Here is a 24,536-nt window from a genome sequence, read left to right as displayed (position 1 = left end):
TCTCTTTGTCAGTCAGTCTCTCTCTCTCTGTCAGTCTCTCTCTCAGTCAGTCAGTCAGTCTCTGTCAGTCTCTGTCAGTCTCAGTCAGTCTTTCTCTCTCTGTCAGTCCCTCTCTCATTCAGTCAGCCAGTCACTGTCAGTCTCAGTCAGTCTCTCTCTTTCTGTCAGTCAGTCTCTCTCTCAGTCACTCTCTTTTTCTGTCAGTCAGTCCATCTCAGTCAGTATCTCTCTCAGTCAGTCAGTCTCTCTCTGTGTCAGTCAGTCAGTCTTTCAGTCAGTCTCTCTGTCAGTCCCTCTCTGTCCGTCAGTCAGTCTCTCTCCTTGTCAGTCTCTCTCTCAGTCAGTCAGTCTCTCTCAGTCAGTCTCTCTCTCAGTCAGTCTCTCTCTAAGTCAGACTCTCTCTGTCAGTCAGTCTCTCTCTGTCAGTCAGTCAGTCTCTCTCTCTCTCTCAGTCTCTCTCTCTCAGTCAGTCAGTCTCTGTCAGTCAGGCAGGCTATCTCTCTCTCAGCCAGTCTCTCTCTTTCTGTCAGTCAGTCTCTCTCTGTCAGCCTCTCTCTTAGTCAGTCAGTCAGTCAGTCTCTCTCTCGCTCTCTCTCACTCTCTGTCAGTCAGCCAGTCTCTCAGTCAGTCAGTCAGTCAGTCAGTCAGTCTCTGTCAGTAAGTCAGTCTCTCTCTGTCAGTCAGTCTCTCTCTCTCTCTCTCTCTCTGTCAGTCTCTCCCAGTCAGTCAGTCTCTCTCTACCTCTCAGTCATTCTCTCTGTCAGTCAGTCTCTCTGTCAGTCAGTCTCTCTCGCAGCCTGTCAGTCTTTCTCTGTCAGTCAGTCTCATTCAGTCTCTCTCTGTCAGTCAGTCTCCCTCTCATTCATCCAGTCTCTCTGTCAGTCAGTCTCTCTGTCAGTCAGTCTGTCTCTCTGTCAGTCCGTCAGTCTCTCTCTCAGTCAGTCAGTCTCTCTCTCTTTGTCAGTCAGTCTGTCTCACTCTCTGTCAGTCAGTCTCTCTCTCTCTCTGTGTCAGTCTCTCTCTCTGTCAGTCTCTCTCTCTTCCAGTCTCTCAGTCAGTCAGTATCTTAGTCTCTCAGTCAGTCAGTCTCTGTCTCTACTCTCTCTCCACTCTCTCTCTCCACTCTCTCTCTCCACTCTCTCCACTCTCTCTCCACTGTCTCTCTCTCTGTCCACTCTCTCTCTCTCCACTCTCTCGCTCTCTCCACTTTCTCTCTCCTTCTTTCTTTTACTCTCTCTCATCACTTTCTCACTCTCTTTCTCTCTAGGGGGGCAATGGGTACATTACCTGCAAGGTCCAAGGGCCAGCAGGGAAGGCCTGCCGGGCCGTACTCTGAGTACCACGGACGTAGACCTTATAAAATTCTGCCAGTAGGCCATCCGGACCAGGTGTTTTATCAGTTGCTAGTGTGCGTATACTTGCTCTGATTTCGTCTAGGAGAATAGGGTCATCTAGTTCCAGTCTTTGTTCAGGTGTGATCTGTGGCGGGTTGATGTCTGCCAGGTATCCTTGAATATCTTCAGGTGTGGCTAAGATCGAGGATTTGTAAAGTGCAGTGTAGTGAGCTGTAAACTCCCGGTGTATGTCTCTTTGTAAATATAATGTGATGCCTTGTACGGAGCGGAGTGAGGTGACCGGTGAAGTGGAATCTTCTTTCCGGATCAACCATGCTAGGAGTCTACCAGCTTTTGTGCCTGAGTGATGTGAGTGCGCAGAATGCGCTGCGTAATTAAGGCAGAGGAGTCTTTCTAGAAATCGGGCATGTGTCTCCCTACTGTCGGTTAGTCTTTTGGTCAAGCTTTCGATTGCTCCTCTTTAGTGTACTGCTAGAGTCTTCTCAAGGGTAGTAAGTTCTGTCTCCAGTTGTTTGCACATGCCAGCCTGCGCACCAACGCAATGTCCTCTAATGGCTGTGTTGAAAGCGTCCCATTCTATCAATGGTGACGTGGCGTAGTCTGCATTTATCTCAAAATATTGCTCTACAGCTTCCCCTACCGACTCCCGATATGTCACATCCATCAACGCATCCGGCTGTAACCGCCATCTGGGGATCGGCGGTGTGTCGATAGTCCAGTCTATTTGTAGTGTGTGCGGGTTATGGTCTGAATGGGTTCTCCCAAGATATTGGGGTTCTGTGATGACTGGCAAGTGGTCATCAGATACCAATATCCGATCAAGTCGAACGTGTAACCCATGTGCTCCGTAAAATTCTGAGTATACTTTGTCATGTGGGTTCCTGTTTCTCCGTGCATCTGCCACGTGCTACTGTGAAGCCCAGTTGTTTAGTGCCTTCATGGCGGCTGCCGTAGGCGCACCGGGGAGGGGAGGGAAAGAGCGATCCAGGGTCACATCTAAAATACTGTTATAATAACCTCCTAGGATCATTGGAACCCTGTGCCAGGCTGCCAACTTATTTAATAGTGTATCTAAAAATAGAGCCTGCTCAGTTTTGGGTGCGTATATCGATGCAATAATAATGGGTTGGCCATCTAATCTGCCCCATATTATAACATATCTACCCTCCGTGTCGGTCAGTGTTTCCTCTATATGGAAAGGTGTACCTGGTTGGACCCATATCAGTGCGCCCCTGGCATACGCCAAATAGCTTGTGGCGTGTAGTTGCCTCCTCCAACTCCTCTGTGAATTCTTGACTTTGGACCCTGCCAGGTGTGTCTCCTGGAGAAGGGCAATCTGAATGTGATGTCTCTTAAGATATGAATAGATTAAGTATCTGTGGGTGGGGCTATGTATGCCTCTCACATTCCATGTACCTGTTTAATTGGTGCCATGGTACCATTACTTGAGCGGGCATGTGGCTTGCATAATGCCGAGAGATCGTATAATTGAGCAGGGTGCAAGTCACAGATAGAGACTGTTGCTGATCTACTATATATATGACTAACCAAGTGTGTCAACCCAGCACGCGACAGATGGTAGAACTGCACCAAACCAAAACATACAATGCCAAAAGGGCGAGAATGCTACTAACAATTGTCCAAACAGTAGAAAAAACAAACAACATTCTGTGAGTGACAAGGGGGGTTGCCGGACAGGCTTAACGCATTTACAATGCAAGGAACACAGGTTAATCGTAACCCCTTTTTTTGTCCTAATGGTAAAGGCATATACCGGGGACACATGTTGTTAAGTACTGGCCAGCTCAGAGTGAAAAGATATACATCTGTTTATACAAAACAGTAGTGCCTTAGGTCCTATCCCCACTATGCCCACCTCCTCTAACTCCTAAAGGAGCATATGGACAACATTTCGGAACATTATTACGTGACAACTACAATTAAGACTGTTTGTACTTGTGCGTACTACAGCATATCTCGATAGGCGTGTTCATTAAGTTCTACATCAGGAACTAAATTACATCATCAGCAGTCTGCGGATTAACTTCCGGGAGGTTTTCTGAGTCTTGCGAATTGAGGGTCTCGTCGCATAGGTCCCCCTCGCTGTCTCTCTCATGTAAGCTGGATTCTGATGATACCTCACCTCGTGTCCCTTCAATTTCCGCTGCCACTTGGAGAGTGCTACGCTGGTCCTGTTTCATCTGTTCTCTGTTGGGTCCAAGGCTTTGTGATATTAGGGCTTTGGTGCATCTCTTCTCTCTCCTGCGCTTACTGGCATGGCCGCTGGAATGCATTTCCTTTGTTCCTGCCAGCGCTGAGGTACCTCCTGTGGATTCCCGTGTGTCTAACCACTCGCCCGCTGCTTCAGGGGTGTTGAAGTATTGCGATTTACCTTGTGCTATCACTCGTAGACGAGCTGGAAATCACAGGGAGTATTTGAGGTCTTGCTGCCAAAGCCAGCGTTCCACTGTCATGAAGGAGTATCTTTGTTTTTGCACCATTGCCGTGAAATCAGAGAAAACGTGACTGTACTGTTTCCCACTTGCACTTTTTGTAAATTCCCAGTTCCCTGGAGGATTGTATCCCTGTCCCTGTAATTCAGCACGCGGATCAGTAGCGATCTGGGATTAGCTCCTGGTGGCAGGGGCTTAGTTGGTACTCTCTGTGCCCGCTCGATGATGAAGTGGGAAGAAAGTGCACCCATCGGTATGAGGTTGCGGAGCCAGGACTCGACGTATGTTATCACGTCCCTTCCTTCCTTGCCTTCCGGAAGGTCCACTACGCACACATTGTTGCGCTTCGACCGCCCTTCAGCGTCCTCGATGCAATTTTCCTGGAAGTCAACTCGGGCTTTAAGGTCTTTCATACGACTGTCCTCAGTCACCATTTGTAGAAGGATCTCCGCCACTGTGGCCTTCATTGCAGATGTCTTGTCCGCAAGTTTGCAGTGATCTGCATGTAGTAGGTTCAGATCAATTGCCACCTATGAATTTTACCTTCAAGGGAGGTGCAGATTTGGTCCATTGTTGTATTCAGCTTCTCTACTTCTGTCAGTACTGCGTCCAGCTTGATGGCCATTTGTTCTGTTGGCTCCTCTCCAGCCATATTGTTTGACTGTGCACAAGTTAAGGAGAGCTGAATGTTAGGGCCCCCGGTGCCTGTCCGTGGCTGTCCTCTGTGTGACATATGTTCAATGTGGCCCACATGACAGTAGCTTCCTGGGTACGCTAACGCTATGGTAGCTAAGGAGAAATGCTTCTTGACCTTACTGGCCCACGTGGGTGGTATGTTGCGTCGTGCACCCAAGTACAGATTAAGTTGAATTGAAATCTGGCCGCAGTTGTTGCACCACAAGTCTCACAGAACTGCACCTCTCTTGCATCAACATCGGTACTTGCGCAGCTTAGGACCCACCAGTGAATACATATGATGTCATTTGTACAGCCTCATTTGAGTTCTAGAGGCTTGATAAGATAGAAGCCCAGGTGTCAGAAGCCACATTCTGGGACAGATTCATACGACGTGGGCTCCGGAGGTACGCACTTCCTTCCCGTTCTCAATCCGCAATAAACGTGTGGCAAATGCGGATAATCGTGCCCAAGTCCGCCCCTGTAGCTGGGAAACTCTTGTCTGCTATACTGGCAAATCCGATGGGCACACTCTTATGCTTCTGGAGTCCACACACTCTTAGTGGAGAACTCCAACAGCTGTGCGAGGCCTCGCCAGTGTTGCGCTGGCTTCGGGACTTAACGCTCTGTCCCGTGTTCGGGACACTGACTGCTGTGCGTGTATACATGACGAGCCGCAGCCTCTCCGCTGTTAGTCTGGGCCAGGAGGGAGCTGCAGTGACGGCATGCCGAGGCTTTCACTATATCGTGGCCTGCTGGACGGAACTCATCCCCGGCGCTGTCCTAGTTTTGCAGCCAGGCTGCCCTCACTTTCGCCTGACCACCAACTCACGGCTCCAGCTGCAGTCCGCAGCGATCCTGACCTTCAAAAATCGCACAGCATACTCCGGATCTATGTCTAAAAAGAGGGGTAGTAAGGTTTCTGCTGCGCTAAGTCAAAGAGGTGCAATCTCAACAAACAAATTCTCAATGTGCTTCAAAGGAAATGTAACAGCCACCACCCCACGCTGTTGGTTGCAGTTGCAAAGCAATTGCTAGACAATAGAACAAAAGTGCATTCCCTGAGCAATAATCCACATGTTCCATCAAACAATAGTGTTGCTATTTAGAAGTTTCAAAGAGAGTAGAAATGTCCAGTATCTGTTTAGAGTTTTTATTTTCCAATTTTATTGGGTGTTCACGGAGGACTTTGTTACACCACAAATTCAGTTCTTGAAAAAAGAAACAGCCAGAAACAGCCAACACGTGTTTCGTCTATGGACAAATTATTCCAATATGACTTCTTCAGGGCTGAGACAAGTATCAAAAGTTCGGGATATTATCCTTAATCCTTCAAGTTCCATAAAATTGGTAAATTTTTTTATATATAAAATCCAAAAGCAAGTATTTTCTCACAAAGTTACAGTCATAATCCTTCAAGCGAAATATTTACTGGGCAAAGTGCCCCCGACGTCCTCATGAAGTAATGCCATCCATATCAGGGCATGAGTCCTCGTCCGATATCTCCCGACCGTAAGTGTGACGTTTACGAGAACGGAACGGAATTTGTGGTGTAACAAAGTCCTCCGTGAACACCCAAGAAAATTGGAAAATAAAAACTCTAAACAGATACTGGACATTTCTACTCTCTTTGAAACTTCTAAATAGCAACACTATTGTTTGATTGAACATGTGGATTATTGCTCAGGGAATGCACTTTTATACTCCGGATCTAACCAATATCCAGTAAAGGCAGTTGGCGACCTGCCAATGCTTTACAAAGGATATATTAATCGGATGTCAGGGAGTCAGCGAAGGAGCTCTAACAGAGCACGTCTGACACCATTGCCTGTGTGGCCACACCCCCGTGAAGAATCACTCATAGACCAGTGGCCCCACAAGGTTGGTTATGAATCAGTAAGTCATTGCTTGTGTGAAAGGTTTCCTAATTTCAAAGACATCAGTCACTACTCTCAACGCTGTAGTAGGGTTCCAGTGATATATTCTATTATAATAGCAAATTGTTCAGTGCAGACTGGAAACCATATTCCCCTAAAATTTGTAACTTAAAAATCTATTAGATTAATAAGCACTAATTGTTTGAAAGGTGGGAAAATGCTGAGAAAAGAAAACCTGAATATGCAAAAAATAATGAGAAAAGGAAACCATCTTTAGAAGGGACATGTGATCTCCATATCGCTTCTACGCAATACTGGTTCACTTCTTAAGCTTTCACCCTAACTTCAGCCAGTGAGAAGGGGGCACAATCAATTTCCATTCAAGAGAGCTAGAGTGCAATTCTTACCTCAGCCAATCACAGGTGGGCAAAATCAATTTCAATTCAAGAGGACTAGAGTGCAGTTCTTAACTCTGCATGCTCATGGGTAATTTGACAGAGAGAAATGTGTCACTTTCTTGTCCATTCTTCATCCTTATAATAGATCAACAGTAGTTTGCACCTGATGGTTCTAAATTATCGCAATGTTAAAAGTAAAAACTGGGCATTTCCATTAACCTATTTGTTAGTACTGTATATCTCCACATGAATGCAGCTATCTCCTTGTGATTGGGCAGCAGCAAATAACAAATGTCCACTTTGATTATTACTTTTTAGGGAAATGCAGGCCCTGCTTGTTTCTGGCTTCTCTTGTACCTTTTGAAGAACCCTAAGGCCATGGCTGCAGTTAAAAAAGAATTAGACGAAATATTTAAAAACAAAGCCCAGCCCTTATATGAAAAAGAAGCCACTTCCCAAGATGTGTTGGACAGTGCTCATGTTTTTGGTGAGTATAAAGTTGTTTTCCAATAGTAAGATTTCAATATTGTATCAGACACAGTGCACACAATCCAATAAGCAAAATCAAGAATAACACAAGTGTGGAATCTAATTTTTAAAAACCAAAAAGCTTAAAAAACATGATTGAATACATCTCATGATCATAACAACAAACAACCACTTATGTTCTGCATGTCAGACACTTTCACCAAGTACCTTCCCAAACAAGCAAATAGAAATCACTTTTTTAATTTAGTGTAATTTCCACCTAGTTATGCAGTCATCTCATTGCATTTTTATCAACATCTTTTACTCACATCTCATATTCACCTTCCATAAGTCGTGGCATGAGTGAGAGTTAAGGTTAGGATAATCCCTTAACTTTAGAATTTCATTTCTTGATGAGCTTTATGCTGGAGGCACTTTTAGCACTTATAGTTCATGCATTTATATTTGTTTCAGATGCCATTTTGTCATCAGAAACAATGTGGGAGATCAGCTCAAAAATGTGGTGTAGCTTTTTGTGCATGTCTCACCTACTACAGCAGGCCAGGGACCGCAAAGTAGCAAGAGAGGCTACCTAAGAGGTTGAGGCAGGAAAGGAAAATAAATTAAAACCATAAGTGGATGACAAATGCAAGCCTCCATGCGGAAGGTACAACTACTTTACCAGAGATACAGCGGATCTCACATTGAATCACACAGTAGCTAGTTTGTGTAAGTGTATGCTGACACATTAAGAAAAGGAGGTCCTTCAACTGGGTTTAACTTTCTGACCAAGGATTAATTTGTATTTTGCATCTACTAGGCCTTATTGTATTTAAGATGATTGAGAAATTTACATTGATGAAGGTACATCTGTCAGCAAATGGGAATGTACAGATCTAAAATGTTGAACTTGTCTAATCTATAAGAGATTGACTATTAAAGAACACCCAAACTCCAGCCAATCCCAACATAGACCCAGAGTATCCATCCCCGGCAGGTCCATCATACGTCAGCTTTCTTACCACACATCATGTGTTAGGGAGTCTCCCTGAGCTCTGCTCAGTAACAGTGCTTCTACCTTGAACTTTTCAACTTTCAGCTAGCAGTTCCTTTTCCTCAACATTCTCTTCAATTGAGGTGCTACTAGAAAGTGAGTGTACCTTATTTTTCTGTATTTGCTGCAGAATGTCTGAGTCTAAACAAGCGTTGGCATAGCCAACAGGTCTCACCTTTGGGCCCTTATAAGTGTTTAGTTATCCAGCACAATATTCTTGGTGCAACAACATCAAGTGTTGCATGTCTAAACACTTATAAGGTCCCAAAGGCGAGACCTATTGGCTATGCCAATGCTTGTTTTGAGTGAGTGTGCAGGTAGAAATGTTGTAAGTGCTTTTACAGGAGCCCCTGTGACATTGCTTCTCTTCAAAATGTATCTTGGGTCTGGTGTAATACTTCTAGCATCAACACAACAAAACCAGGTTTCTAAGGCGCTTTTTATTAACCTTCCAACTTTCATCAACGTGTGTGAATTACTGCCATTTGCTCAGTTGTACTATTCTATTTTATATATATTTTTATAGTAGTCACACTCCGTGTAGTCGCCTTTCTTTTTTAAAAAACCCAATTTTTACAGAAGACAGTCCTCCAATAACAGGGTTTCTTCAAACTAGCCTGATGTAAACCCCGCAATCACAAACTGTGAGAGATAATACAAAAAATGTGAAAAGACAAAAGGACCCCTCATGTGCGCACCACCAATGGCATAGCTGGTTGGTACTCACCAGTTGTGCCCACTTTTATCATCATTGGCGGTCATTTTGTTAAAAAGGAAACAAAAAAGTGTCAAAACAAAAAATTATAAGAATCAAGTGCAGTGAAGTGAAATAGGTCACATCCCTCAATGTAACCAAGTGTGATATTAAAATTGAGAAAACACTCACAAAGCAATCCTTTATTATTTACTGAGTGTTTTTTATCAAATTAAAATGAATAGGTTGCCATTCATGCATACCTTTTCAAATGCCAACATGTTTCTTTGATGCAATAATTTAGGCAAATTCATCAGGGCCAAAAGCACTTCGTCAAAGCACCCGAATTGGACACAGTGTTATGGAAGACTGTCAAATGCAAAAAAAGAGAAACACACAACAAAATACTACGTCCTTTACCCCTCAACCAGCTTGGAAATATGAAAAACATTGTTTTCAACCTGTGTGCCTGGCAATATTTACCCTCAGATAGCCAACGTTTTGTATACCAGCTTCACTTTTGAGGTCACCTACAGAACTCCATTTAGGAGTCCTCCTTGTGAAATGATCATATAGTTATTATGTCAATCTAAAGTAAAATCAGGAAAGAAGTTTAAAAAGCCTTATTTAGCAACATGAGGGATGAAGAATAAAAACAGGTACACGATCAATCAGCAAGTGTATATGGGAAACAGTTCACCATTAACCATCGTAATAGCATGCTCGCATATGCCAATCCCATTTCTAACAAAGCCCCTATGTTGAACTTAAGGTATTGTTTCCCTCATCCATAAAATCAATTCCTTCAGTTTCGAAACCCAGACTATCACCCATTTAGATATCCGAGACCCAAACCGCCCTCTATCTCCTTACTTCTCGGGGCCTCACGGAGCGTGTGTCAGCTGCCGTGGCGTCCCATCGCAAATACACCAATTTTCAAACTCGCCCCTAAGATCATGTGCGCGACAACAGTCACTTCTATCCCCTAGTCCCGTCTTTTAGCACCCAATGCATCCTTAAATGTCCCATGTACAGACGGGGTTGACACTCTTATTACCCCTGCCCTCCAGTGACACTTTACCTGTCATGGGTGGTGGTTGTGGTGGTGGAGGTGGTGAACGTGGTGGTGGACATGATGGTGGTGGTGGACGTGGTGGACGTGATGGTGGTGGTGGATGTGGTGGTGATGGTGGATGTGTTGGTGGTGGATGTGTTGGTGGTGGACGTGGTGGTGGTGGGCATGGTGGTGGTGGTGGTTGTGGTGGTGTGGATGTGGTGGTGGTAGATGTGGTGGTGGTGGTGGACATGGACATGGTGGTGGATGTGGTGGTGGTGGTGGACATGGTGGTGGTAGACGTGGTGGTGGTGGACATGGTGGATGTGGTGGAAATGGTTGTGGTGGACGTGGTGGTGGTGGACATGGTGATGGTGGATGTGGTGGTGGATATGGTGGTGGTGGACGTGGTGGATATGGTGGTGGCAGACATGGTGGTGGTGGTGGACATGGTGATGGACGTGATGTTGGTGGGTGTGGTGGTGGTGGATGTGGTGGTGGTGGTGGTGAACATGGTGATGGTGGGCGTATTGGTGGTGGATGTGGTGGTGGTGGACGTGGTGGTGGTGGTGGTTGTGGATGTGGTGGTGTGGATGTGGTGGTGTGGATGTGGTGGTGGTTGATGTGGTGGTGGACATGGACATGGTGGTGGACATGGTGGTGGTGGTGGACATGGTGGTGGATGTGGTGGTGGTGGTCGTGGTGGATATGGTGGTGGTGGACATGGTGGTGGTGGTGGACAGGGTGATGGTGGATGTGGTGGTGGTGGGTGTTGTGGTGGTGGACATGGTGGTGGACATGGTGGTGGTGGTGGATGTGGTGGAGCTGGATGTGGTGGTAGTGGGCATGGTAGTGGTCGACTTGGTGGTGGTCTTAGAAGTGGTGGTGGATGTGGTGGTGGTTGTGGACATGGTGGTGGATGTGGATGTGGTGGTGGATGTGGTGTGGTTGTGGATGTGGTTGTGGTGGTGGTGGTGGCTGTGGATAATAATATTAATATAATTTCCACATTTGTAAAGCGTGAACACTCACCCGTAGGGGTCTCTAGGCACTGGGGGCCATCGGGAAGACTAAGCAAGCTATTGCCCAGAGTCACATGGTGCTGGGCTAATCTGCCGCCGGTGCCTGGGATCGAACTGTGATCCCAAGATTCCAGAGTCAGTCGCCCTGGCCGCAGCCCCACACCTCTTCGGTGTGGTTGTAGTGGTGGTGGACATGGTACTGGATGTGTTGGCGGTGTTCGTGGTGGTGGTGGTGGTGGACATGGTGGTGGTGGGCATGGTCGTGGTGGTGGATGTGGTGGACGTGGTGGTGGTGGACGTGGTGGTGGTGAGTGGTGGTGGTGGACGTGGTGGGCATGGTGGTGGTGGTGGATGTGGTGTTGCTGGATGTGGTGGACATGGTGGTGGTGGACTTGGTGGTGGTGGATGTGGTGGTGGATGTGGTGGTGGGAGTGGACGTGGTGGTGGATGTGGTCATGCTGGTGGTGCACGTGGTGCTGGTGATGGATATGCTGGTAGATGTGGTGGTGGTGGTGGACATGGTGGTGGTGCTGGTGGAGGTGGTGGTGCAAGTGGTGGTGGACGTGGTGGTGGTGGATATGCTGGTGGACGTGGTGGTGGTGGTGGATGTGGTGGTGGTGGCTGAGGTGGACATGATGGTGGACATGTTGTGGGTGGTTGTGGACATGGTGGTGGTGGACATAGTGGTGGTGGATGTGGTGGTGATGGACGTGGTGGTGGGTGGAGGACATGGTGGTAGTGGATGTGGTGGTGGTGGACATGGTGGTGGTGGACGTGGTGGTGGTGGGTGTGGTGGTGGTAGATGTGATGGTGGATGTGGTGGTGGTGGACATGGTGGTGGTGGACGTGGTGGTGGTGCATGTGGTGGTGGTGGATGTAGTGGTGATGGACATGGTGGTGGTAGACATGATGGTGGTGGTAGACATGGTGGTGGTGGTGGACATGGTGGTGGTGCACGTGATGGTGCTGGAGGACGTGGTGGTGGTAGAGGATGTGGTGGTGGTGGTGGAGGATATGGTGGTGGTGCACATGGTGGTGGTGTGTGACGTGGTGGTGGAGGATGCGGTGGTGGTGGTGGATGTGCTGGTGGTGGACGTGGTGGATGTGGTGGAGGTGGATGGGGTGGTAGATGTGGTGGTGGACGTGGTGGTGGTGGATGTGGAGGTGGTGGAGGACGTGATGGTGTTGGTTGTGGTGGTAGATATTGTGGTGGAGGATGTGGTGGTGGATGTGGTGGTGGTGGATGTGGTGGTGGTGGATGAGGTTGTTGTGGACGTGGTGGTGGTGGATGTGGTGCTGATGGTGATGGATGTGGTGGTGGTGTTGGTGGACGTGGTGGTGGAAGTGGTGGTTGTGGACCTGGTGATAGTAGACATGGTGGTGGTGGATGTGGTGGTGGTGGATGTGGTGGACATGGTGGTGGAGGATGTGGTGGCGGTGGTGGTGGTGGACGTGGTGGTGGTGGATGTGGTGGTGGTGGTGGACATGCTGGTGGTGGGCATGGTGGTAGTAGACATGGTGGTGGTGGACGTGGTGCTGGACATGGTGGACGTGGTTATGGTGGACACGGTGGTGGGGGAGTTGGTGGTGGTGGATGTGGTGGTGATGGATGTGGTGGTGGTGGTGGTGGTGGTGGTGGACATAGTGGACGGTGGACGTGGTGGTGGTGGATGTGGTGGGGGTTGTGGTGGTGTGGATGTGGTGGTGTGGATGTGGTGGTGGTAGATGTGGTGGTGGACATGGTGGTGGTGGACATGGTGGTGGATGTGGTGGTGGTAGACGTGGTGGTGGTAGATGTGATGGTGGATGTGGTGGTGGCGGACATGGTGGTGGTGGACGTGGTGGTGGTGGATGTGGTGGTGGTGGTGGACGTAGTGGTGATGGACGTGGTGGTGGTGGACATGATGGTGGTGGTAGACATGGTGGTGGTGGTGGACATGGTGGTGGTGGACGTGGTGGTGCTGGAGGACGTGGTGGTGGTGGAGAATGGTGGTGGTGGAGGATGTGGTGGTGGTGCACATGGTGGTGGTGTGGGACGTGGTGGTGGTGGATGTGCTGGTGGTGGACGTGGTGGTTGTGATGGAGGTGGATGGGGTGGTAGATGTGGTGGTGAACGTGGTGGTAGTGGATGTGGAGGTGGTGGAGGACTTGATGGTGTTGGTTGTGGTGGTGGATGTGGTGGTGGAGGATGTGGTGGTGGATGTGGTGGCAGTGGACGTGGTGGTGGTGGTGGATGTGGTGGTTGTGGATATGGTGGTGGATGTGGTGGTGATGGTGGGGGTGGTGTTGGTGGACATGGTGGTGGAAGTGGTGGTTGTGGACCTGGTGATAGTAGACGTGGTGGTGGTGGATGTGGTGGTGGTGCATGTGGTGGACATGGTGGTGGTGGATGTGGTGGCAGTGGACCTGGTGGTGGTGGTGGATGTGGTGGTTGTGGATGTGGTGGTGGTGGTGGACATGCTGGTGGTGGGCATGGTGGTAGTAGACATGGTGGTGGTGGACGTGGTGCTGGACATGGTGGACGTGGTTATGGTGGACACGGTGGTGGGGGATGTGGTGGTGGTGGATGTGGTGGTGATGGATGTGGTGGTGGTGGTGGACATAGTGGACGGTGGACGTGGTGGTAGTGGATGTGGTGGGGGTTGTGGTGGTGTGGATGTGGTGGTGCGGATGTGGTGGTGGTAGATGTGGTGGTGGACATGGACATGGTGGTGGACGTGGTGGTGGTGGTGGACATGGTGGTGGTGGACATGGTGGTGGATGTGGTGGTGGTGGACGTGGTGGAGGTAGATGTGATGGTGGATGTGGTGGTGGTGGACATGGTGGTGGTGGACATGGTGGTGGTGGATGTGGTGGTGGTGGTGGACGTAGTGGTGATGGAGGTGGTGGTGGTGGACATGATGGTGGTGGTAGACATGGTGGTGGTGGTGGTGGACATGGTGGTGGTGGACGTGGTGGTGCTGGAGGACGTGGTGGTGGTGGAGGATGTGGTGGTGGTGGAGGATGTGGTGGTGGTGGTGGATGTGCTGGTGGTAGATATGGTGGATGTGGTGGAGGTGGATGGGGTGGTAGATGTGGTGGTGGACGTGGTGGTGGTGGATGTGGAGGTGGTGGAGGACGTGATGGTGTTGGATGTGGTGGTGGATGTGGTGGTGGAGAATGTGGTGGTGGATGTGGTGGTGGTGGACATGGTGGTGGTGGATGTGGTGGTGGATGTGGTGGTTGTGGACGTGGTGGTGGATGTAGTGGTGATGGTGGTGGACGTGGTGGTGGTGTTGGTGGACGTGGTGGTGGAAGTGGTGGTTGTGGCCCTGGTGATAGTAGACATTGTGGTGGTGGATGTGGTGGTGGTGGATCTGGTGGTGGTGGTGGACATGGTGGTGGTGGATGTGGTGGTGGTGGTGGACATGCTGGTGGTGGGCATGGTGGTAGTGGACATGCTGGTGGTGGACGTGGTGCTGGACATGGTGGACGTGGTTATGGTGGACACGGTGGTGGGGGATGTGGTGGTGGTGGATGTGGTGGTGATGGATGTGGTGGTGGTGGTGGTGGTGGTGGACATAGTGGACGGTGGACGTGGTGGTGGTGGATGTGGTGGTGGTTGTGGATGTGGTGGTGTGAATGTGATGGTCTGGATGTGGTGGTGGTAGATGTGGTGGTGGACATGGACATGGTGGTGGATGTGGTGGTGGTGGTGGACATGGTGGTGGTGGACATGGTGGTGGATGTGGTGGTGGTGGACGTGGTGGATAAGGTGGTGGTGGACGTGGTGGTGGTGGTGGACATGGTGATGGTGGACGTGGTGGTGGTGGGTGTGGTGGTGGTGGACATGGTGGTGGTGGTGGATGTGGTGGTGGATGTGGTAGTGATAGACGTGGGGGTAGTGGGCATGGTAGTGGTCGACTTGGTGGTGGTCTTAGATGTGGTGATGGATGTGGTGGTGGTGCTGGTTGTGGACATGGTGGTGGATGTGGACGTGGTGGTTGACGTGGTGGTGGTGGTGGATGTGGTTGTGGTGGTGGTGGTGGCTGAGGATGTGGTGGTGGATGTGGTGGTGGTGGATGTGGACCTGGTGGTGGTGGACATGGTGGTGGATGTGGTGGTGGTATATGTGGTGGTGGTAGACATGGTAGTGGTGGGCATGGTCGTGGTGGTGGATGTGGTGGATGTGGTGGTGGACGTAGTGGTGGTGGTGGATATGGTGGTGGTGGACATGGTTGTGGTATTGAGCATGGTGGATGTGGTTATGGTAGACACGGAGGTGGGAGACGTGGTGGTGGATGTGGTGGTGATGGATGTGGTGGTGGACATAGTGGACGGTTGCCGTGGTGGTGGTGGATGTGGTGGTGGTGGTGGTTGTGGATGTGGTGGTGTGGATGTGGATGTGATGGTGGTAGATGTGGTGGTGGACATGGACATGGTGGTGGACGTGGTGGTGGTGGATGTGGTGGTGGTGGATGTGGTGGTTGTGGATGTGGTGGTGGATTTGGTGGTGGTGGTGGTGGACATGGTGGTGGTGATGGTGGACGTGGTGGTGGATGTGGTGGTGGTGGGCATGGTGGTGGTAGACAGGGTGGTGGTGGATGTGGTGGTGGTGGATGTGGTGCTAGTGGACATGGTGGTGGTGGGTGTGGTGGTGAACATAGTGGTAGATGTGGTGGTGGTGGACATGGTTGTGGTGTTGAGCGTGGTGGTGGTGGATGTGGTGGTGGTGGATGTGGTGGTGGACCTGCTTGGGGTGGACATGGTGGAAGTAGACATGGTGGTGGTGGACATGGTGCTGGACATGGTGGATGTGGTTATGGTGGACACGGTGGTGGGGGACGTGGTGGTGGTGGATGTGGTGGTGATGGATGTGGTGGTGGTGGTGGTGGACATAGTGGACGGTGGATGTGGTGGTGGTTGTGGATGTGGTGGTGTGGATTTAATGGCGCCCGAACAGGGACAAATCTCTTTCCACACGCGCCGGAGATGAAGGTCCAGTTTTGCCCCCTTCCACAGCCGTGACGGACTTCAAGTGTACACGTCGCGGGTTTTCCCGCCAACTCCCTCAGGCCAACGAAGGAGACGGACTGCGACCAGGCATCCATACGAGGCGGTGAGGATTGCGGATCGTCCCGACCCAGAGCCCACCCTGCGAGAGAGCTGTGTCCGAGGTTTCTAGAGATCCACCAAAGATACGCCATTCCCTGCGCAGCGTCAAGTGTCCGAGGCCTTCAAGTTCTGCTTCCCGGTGAGTTTTTCATGGGGGTTGCATAAAGACGGGTTCATTTAATGAACACGGTAAAGACGTGTCTCACTTGTGAGACCGGTATGTTTTCAAGTATTCAAGTATTCAAGAGCATGCATCAAGTATTCAAGAATTCAAGTATTCAAGTATTCAGGTGCACCGATTTAACTGTATGAATGTTATTGTCTTAGTCAGGTTCAGTTAGGTTTGAATGTGTCAGGTTTTTATGTAAGTTTGTTTCATTGTGATTTTTGTTTTTTGGGTCATTGTGATTTTTGTTTTCGGTTACATTCCAACATGCCGTTGTTTTCGAAACTGCGTAAGATATGTACCAGAAAAGGTGTACTAGAGGAACCAGTTAACATTCCGCCTAGAGACACACCTGGACATTTCATGTACTGTAAGCATGGTTTAGATGCCGTGTTGTTTTTAGAACTATGGGTGGATTACACGAAGGATTTAGAGACAAAGTATAGATGGCCTATCACGGGAACGTGGGATGCGGAATGCATCATGAAGGTAGAGGAAGAGCTATGGAAGAGAAAATGTAGACCTGCTCAGAAGGATGCCATTGAGTTTTGGCGCAAGGAGTCACATAGAAGAACAGAGTAAGTGTTCCACAAAGCAGAGAGAAGTAGACAGGAGTCTGAAAAAGCCAAAGAAAAGAAGTTACAGGAGGAAGGGGAGCGGGTAAGAACAGACTGAAAGAGAAAGAAATACTGTCGTTGCTGGTATTTATCCCGTCCTTTCAGAGGAACTAGCAAGAGTGGCCCCAGTAGAAAGACCAGTTAGAGTGCCACCGCAAGTACCCCGATACATATAATAATGATATAGTAGCCCAAAGGTTCTTGAGCCTCCCACCAAAGAACAGCGCATAGCTGGTGTTTACATGGTCCAACATTTGATTACGTTGTCAAAAGGAAATTGAGAGGGGTGTAGCTAGAGAAAGAGCAACACCTGTGATTTGATGACACCCCTAATGTACAAAGTGTTAACGAAAAAATAATTAGTGATCAGTTAAAAGTTTAGCTTGAGAAAAATTGTGGGTATTTCGAATTTGCAAATTGTTCAAGAATACAGGTTTGTGTTCTTGGTGGTTCAGTGAGCCAATGTGCTGGGTCCAGACGGTTGTAGGTCCTGATTCACGCTGAACATGCAGAGACTCCCACCTATTAGAGGTTGATAAAATAAGTACCATTGTGTGAAGTACTACCCAATATCTGCTCTGTACTAGTAAGTTATGTGCTGTACATTATTCACAGTGAGCGTTTCTACTAAACTGAGATTAGAAAAAATAAGATTACGACCCCCTGAGAACAAATTGTATATAAAAACGATCTTTCAATAGGGCGAATTATTGCAGTTTATATGGAATTGAGAAGACTTTTTGTCTTTGACAGCTTCAGAGTGAGGAGAAGGTGGGGGCTGAATAGAGCAGAATGTGATACAGAAATCGGAGACAGATTCTGACCTTGAAGCCAGTAAGGTGGGGGCCGGAAAAGGAGAAGAACACATGCACTGCTTAGAAAGCTTCTCTGACATAGCATCTGTGTAATGCCTGCAGCCGGAGAGCCTTGAGGGCCAGGAGTAGATAGAAAACAGATGGCTGGCAGCCCAGGCTCAAGCCAGGCTGAGGGGCTATTTTTAGCTTCTCTGATACAGATGTGCTGGTGGACATGGACATGGTGGTGGTGGTGGACAAGGTGGGGGTGGACATTGTGGTGGATGTGGTGGTGGTGGACATGGTGGATATGGTGGTGGTGGACATGGTGGTGGTGGTGGATATGGTGATGGTGGATGTGGTGGTGGTGGGTGTGGTGGTGGTGGATGTGGTGGTGGTGGTGGTGGACGTGCTGGTGGATGTGGTGGTGGTGGACGTGGTGGTAGTGGGCATGGTAGTGGTTGACTTGGTGGTGGTCTCAGATGTAGTGGTGGATGTGGTGGTGGTTGTGGACATGGTGGTGGATGTGGTGGTGGTGGTGGTTGTGGACATGGTGGTGGATGTGGATGTGGATGTGGTGGTGGATGTGGTGGTGGATGTGGTTGTGGTGGTGGATGTGGTGGTGGTGGTGGCTGTGGATGTGGTAGACGTGGTGGTGGTGGATGTGGACGTGGTGGACATGGTGGTGGATGTGGTGGTGGTGTATGTGGTGGCGGTGGTGGACATGGTGGTGGTGGGCATGGTCATGGTGTTGAGCGTGGTGGTGGTGGATGTGGTGGTGGTGGTGGACATGCTGGTAGTGGACATGGTGGTAGTAGACATGGTGGTGGTGGACGTGGTGCTGGACATGGTGGACGTGGTTATGGTGAACACGGTGGTGGGGATGTGGTGGTGGTGGATGTGGTGGTGATGGATGTGGTGGTGGTGGTGATGGTGGACATAGTGGACGGTGGACGTGGTGGTGGTGGATGTGGTGGTGGTTGTGGATGTGGTGGTGTGGATGTGGTGGTGTGGATGTGGTGGTTGTAGATGTGGTGGTAAACATGGACATGGTGGTGGACGTGGTGGTGGACATAGTGGTGGTGGATGTGGTGGTGGTGGACGTGGTGGATAAGGTGGTGGTGGACGTGGTGGTGGTGGTGGACATGGTGATGGTGGACGTGGTGGTGGTGGGTGTGGTGGTGGTGGACATGGTGGTGGTGGATGTGGTGGTAGATGTGGTGGTGGTGGAAGTGGTGGTAGTGGGCATGGTAGTGGTCGACTTGGTGGTGGTCTTAGATGTGGTGGTGGATGTGGTGGTGGTGCTGGTTGTGGACATGGTGGTGGATGTGGATGTGGTGGTGGACGTGGTGGTGGTGGTGGATGTGGTTGTGGTGGTGGACGTGGTGGTGGTGGTGGCTGTGGATGTGGTGGTGGATGTGGTGGTAGTGGATGTGGACGTGGTGGTGGTGGACATGGCGGTGGATGTGGTGGTGGTGTATGTGGTGGTGGTGGTGGACATGGTGGTGGTGGGCATGGTCGTGGTGGTGGATGTGGTGGATGTGGTGGTGGTGGACGTAGTGGTGGTGGTGGACATGGTGGTGGTGGACATGGTTGTGGTGTTGAGCATGGTGGATGTGGTTATGGTGGACACGGAGGTGGGGGACGTGGTGGTGGTGGATGTGATGGTGATGGATGTGGTGGTGGTGGTGGGCATAGTAGACGGTTGCCGTGGTGGTGGTGGATGTGGTGGTGGTGGTGGTTGTGGATGTGGTGGTGTGGATGTGGTGGTGTGGATGTGGATGTGGTAGATGTGGTGGTGGACATGGACATGGTGGTGGACGTGGTGGTGGTGGATGTGGTGGTGGTGGATGTGGTGGTTGTGGATGTGGTGGTGGATGTGGTGGTGAGGGTGGTGGACATGGTGGTGGTGATGGTGGACGTGGTGGTGGATGTGGTGGTGGTGGGCATGGTGGTGGTAGACAGGGTGGTGGTGGATGTGGTGGTGGTGGATGTGGTGCTAGTGGACATGGTGGTGGTGGGTGTGGTGGTGGTGAACATAGTGGTGGATGTGATGGGTGGTGGACAAAGTTGTGGTGTTGAGTGTGGTGGTGGTGGATGTGGTGGTGGTAGATGTGGTGGTGGACCTGCTTGGGGTGGACATGGTGGAAGTAGACATGGTGTTGGTGGACATGGTGCTGGACATGGTGGATATGGTTATGGTGGACACGGTGGTGGGGGACGTGGTGGTGGTGGATGTGGTGGTGAAGGATGTGGTGGTTGTAGACATAGTGGATGGTGGACGTGGTGGTGGTGGATGTGGTGGTGGTGGTGGTAGTTGTGGATGTGGTGGTGTGGATGTGGTGGTGGTAGATGTGCTGGTGGACATGGACATGGTGGTGGACGTGGTGCTGGTGGTGGACAAGGTGGTGGTGGACATTGTGGTGGATGTGGTAGTGGTGGACGTGGTGGATATGGTGGTGGTGGATGTGGTGGTGGTGGTGGATATGGTGATGGTGGATGTGGTGGTGGTGGGTGTGGTGGTGGTGGATGTGGTGGTGGTGGTGGTGGATGTGCTGGTGGTGGTGGTGGATGTGGTGGTGGTGGACGTGGTGGTAGTGGGCATGGTAGTGGTTGACTTGGTGGTGGTCTTAGATGTGGTGGTGGATGTGGTGGTGGTGGTGGACATGGTGGTGGATGTGGGGATGGTGGTGGTTGTGGACATGGTGGTGGATGTGGATGTGGTGGTGGATGTGGTGGTGGTGGTGGATGTGGTTGTGGTGGTGGATGTGGTGGTGGTGGTGGCTGTGGATGTGGTAGACGTGGTGGTGGTGGATGTGGATGTGGTGGACATGGTGGTGTATGTGGTGGTGGTGTATGTGGTGGTGGTGGTGGACATGGTGGTGGTGGGCATGGTCATGGTGTTGAGCGTGGTGGTGGTGGACGTGGTGGTGGTGGATGTGGAGGTGGTGGTAGATATGCTGGTAGTGGACATGGTGGTAGTAGACATGGTGGTGGTATACGTGGTGCTGGACATGGTGGAAGTGCTTATGGTGGACACGGTGGTGGGGGCTGTAGTGGTGGTGGATGTGGTGGTGATGGATGTGGTGGTGGTGGTGGACATAGTGGACGGTGGTCATGGTGGTGGATGTGGTGGTGGTGGTGGTTGTGGATGTGTTGGTGTGGATGTGGTGGTGTGGATGTGGTGGTGGTAGATGTGGTGGTGGACATGGACATGGTGGTGGATGTGTTGGTGGGTGTGGTGGTTGTGGATGTGGTGGTGGATGTGGTGGTGGTGGTGGACATGGTGGTGGTGATGATGGATGTGGAGGTGGATGTGGTGGTGATGGACATGGTGGTGGTAGACATGGTGGTAGTGGATGTGGTTGTGGTGGATGTGGTGCTAGTGGATATGGTGGTGGATGTGGTGGTGGTGAACATAGTGGTAGATGTGGTGGGGTGGATATGGTGGTGGTGGATGTGGTGGTGGTGTTGGACATACTGGTGATGGACATGGTGGAAGTAGACATTGTGGTGGTGGACGTTGTGGATGTGGTTATGGGGGACATGATGATGGTGGACGTGGTGGTGGTGGATGTGGTGGTGATGGACGTGGTGGTGCTGGTGGACATGGTGGTGGTTGTGGATGTGGTGGTGGTGGACTTGGCGGTGGTGGTGATTGTGATGGTGGTGGTGGGTGTGGACATAGTGGTGGTGGACGTGGTGGTGGTGGACGTGGTGGTGGTGGACGTGGTGGTGGACGTGGTGGTGGTGGTGGATGTGGTGGTGGACTTGGTGGGGTTGGTGGTGGATGTGGTGGACATGGTGGTGGTGGTGGACATGGTGGTGCTGGTGGACATGGTGGTGGTTGTGGACGTGGTGGTTGTAGACTTGGCGGTGGTGGTGGATGTGATGGTGGTGGACATGGTGGTGGTGGACGTGGTGGTGGACGTGGTGGTGGTGGTGGATGTGGTGGTGGACTTGGTGTGGGTGGTGGTGGATGTGGTGGTGGATGTGGTGGACATGGTGGTGGTGGTGGACATGCTGGTGGATGTGGTGGTGGTGGTGGTGGACATGATGGTGGAGGTGGTGGTGTACGTGGTGGTGGACATGGTGGTGGTAGACATGGTGGTGGTAGTGGACGTGGTGGTGGATGTGGTGGTGGACATGGTTGTGGACATGGTGGTGGTGGACTTGGTGGTGGATGTGGTGGTAGTGGTGGATGTGGTGGTGGGTGTGGACATGCTGGTGGTGGACGTGGTGGTGGATATGCTGGTGGATGTGGTGGTGGTGGTGGACATGGTGGTGGTGGAGGTGGTGGTGCAGGTGGTGGTAGATGTGGTGGTGGTGGATGTGGTGGTGGTGCTGGTAGATGTGGTGGTTATGGATGTGGTGGACGTGGTGGTGGACATGCTGTGGGTGGTTGTGGACATGGTGGTGGTAGACGTAGTGGTGGTGGATGTCATGGTGATGGATGTCGTGGTGGGTGGAGGACATGGTGGTAGTGGACATGGTGGTGGTGGATGTGGTGGTGGTGGACATGATGGTGGTGGTAGACATGGTGGTGGACATGGTGGTGGTGGTGGACGTGGTGCTGCTGGATGACGTGCTGGTGGTGAAGGATGTGGTGGTGGTAGAGGATGTGGTGGTGGTGGACATTGTGGTGGTGGACGTGGTGGTGGAGGATGTGGTGGATATGCTGGTGGTGGACGTGGTGGTGGTGGATGTGGTGGTGGTGGATGGGGTGGTAGATGTAGTGGTGGTGGACGTGGTGGTGGTGGATGTGGTAGTGGTGGAGGACGTGATGGTGTTGAATGTGGTGGTGGATGTGGTGATGGAGGATGTGGTGGTGGATGTGGTGGTGCTGGACGTGGTGGTGGTGGATGTGGTGGTGGATGTGGTGGTTGTGGATGTGGTGGTGGTGGTGGATGTGCTGGTGGTGGTGGTGGACGTGGTGGTGTTGTTGGTGGACGTGGTGGTGGAAGTGGTGGTTGTGGACCTGGTGGTAGCAGACGTGGTAGTGGTGGATGTGGTGGTGGTGGACATGGTGGTGGTGGATGTGGTGGTGGTGGACGTGGTGGTGGTGGTACTGGACGTGGTGGTGGATGTGGTGGTGGTGGTGGACATGCTGGTGGTGGACATGGTAACCATTAACGATAATGGGGCAACCCAGTAACCCTCAGAACCTGGGCGTAATAGTATAAACAAAGAACAATGGTTCTGTTGGGACATGGTGGTAGTAGACATGGTGGTGGTGGATGTGGTGCTGGATATGGTGGATGTGGTTATGGTGGACACGGTGGTGGGGGACGTGGTGGTGGTGGATGTGGTGGTGATGGATGTGGTGGTGGTGGTGGACATAGTGGACGGTGGACGTGGTGGTGGTGGATGTGGTGGTGGCTGTGGATGTGGTGGTGTGGATGTGGTGGTGTGGATGTGGTGGTGGTAGGTGTGGTGGTGGACATGGACATGGTGGTGGACGTGGTGGTGGACATGGTGGTGGTGGACATGGTGGTTGATGTGGTGGTGGTTGACGTGGTGGATATGGTGGTGGTGGACGTGTTGGTTGTGGTGGACATGGTGATGGTGGATGTGGTGGTGGTGGGTGTGGTGGTGGTGGTGGACATGGTGGTGGTGGTGGACGTGGTGGTGGGTGTGGTGGTGGTGGATGTGGTGATAGTGGGCATGGTAGTGATCAACTTGGTGGTGGATGTGGTGGTGGTTGTGGTTGTAGACATGGTGGTGGATGTGGATGTGGTGGTGGACATGGTGGTGGTGGTGGACGTGGTGGTGGTGGTGGATGTGGTGGTGGCTGTGGATGTGGTGGTGGACGTGGTGGATGTGGATGTGGTGGACATGGTGGTGGATGTGGTGGTGGTGTACGTCTTGGTGGTGGTGGACATGGTGGTGGTGGGCATGGTCGTGGTGATGGATGTGGTGGATGTGGTGGTGGTGGACGTGGTGGTGGTGGTGGATGTGGTGGTGGTGGACATGGTTGTGGTGTAGAGCGTGGTTGTGGTGGACGTAGTGGTGGTGGTGGATGTGGTGTTGCTGGATGTGGTGGACGTGGTGGTGGTGGACTTGGTGGTGGTGGTGGATGTGGTGGTGGATGTGGTAGTGGTGGACCTGGTGATGGTGGATGTGGTGGATGTGGTGGTGGTGGTGGATGTGGTGGTGGTGGACATGGTGGTGGATGTGGCGGTGGTGGATGTGGGGGTGGTGGACATGGTTGTGGATGTGGTGATGGTGGATGTGGTGGTGGCAGATGTGGTGGTGGCAGATGTGGTGGTGCACATGGTGGTGAATGTGGTGGTGGATGTGGTAGTGGTGGACGTGGTGGTGGTGGATGTGGTGCTGGATGTGGTGGTGGTGGTGGATGTGGTGGTGGTGGTGGACATGGTGGTGGTGGTGGACGTGGTGGTGGATGTGGCGATGGTGGATGTGGGGGTGGTGGACATGGTTGTGGATGTGGTGATGGTGGATGTGGTGGTGGCAGATGGGGTGGTGCACATGGTGGTGAATGTGGTGGTGGATGTGGTAGTGGTGGATGTGGTGGTGGTGGATGTGGTGGTGGTGGACATGGTGGTGGTGGGCATGGTGATGGTGGACGTGGTGGTGGTGGATGTGGTGCTGGATGTGGTGGTGGATGTGGTGTGGTGGTGGACATGGTGGTGGTGGTGGACATGGTAGTGGTTGACGTGGTAGTGGTGGACCTGGTGGTGGTGGTTGTGCACATGGTGGTGGTGGACATGGTGGTGGATGTGATGGTGGTGGACATGGTGGTGGTGGACGTGTTGGTGGTGGATGTGCTTGTGCATGTGGTGGTGGTGGATGTG

General features: G+C 51.5%; 1 protein-coding gene across 1 annotated transcript in view; it reads left to right on the top strand.

The window, feature by feature from the left end:
• Positions 1 to 24,536, top strand: part of PTGIS (prostaglandin I2 synthase) — a 1,212,186-nt gene that overhangs the window by 839,953 nt on the left and 347,697 nt on the right. The window contains exon 7 of the mRNA XM_085619439.1: positions 7,077 to 7,245. Coding sequence (XP_085475565.1) covers positions 7,077 to 7,245 — 169 coding nt within the window. The remainder of the gene's footprint in view (positions 1 to 7,076; positions 7,246 to 24,536) is intronic.

The sequence above is a fragment of the Triturus cristatus genome, chromosome 7, assembly GCF_964204655.1.
Source record: "Triturus cristatus chromosome 7, aTriCri1.1, whole genome shotgun sequence".
Classification (NCBI taxonomy): domain Eukaryota; kingdom Metazoa; phylum Chordata; class Amphibia; order Caudata; family Salamandridae; genus Triturus; species Triturus cristatus.
This window is presented reverse-complemented; position numbering and strand designations above follow the sequence as displayed.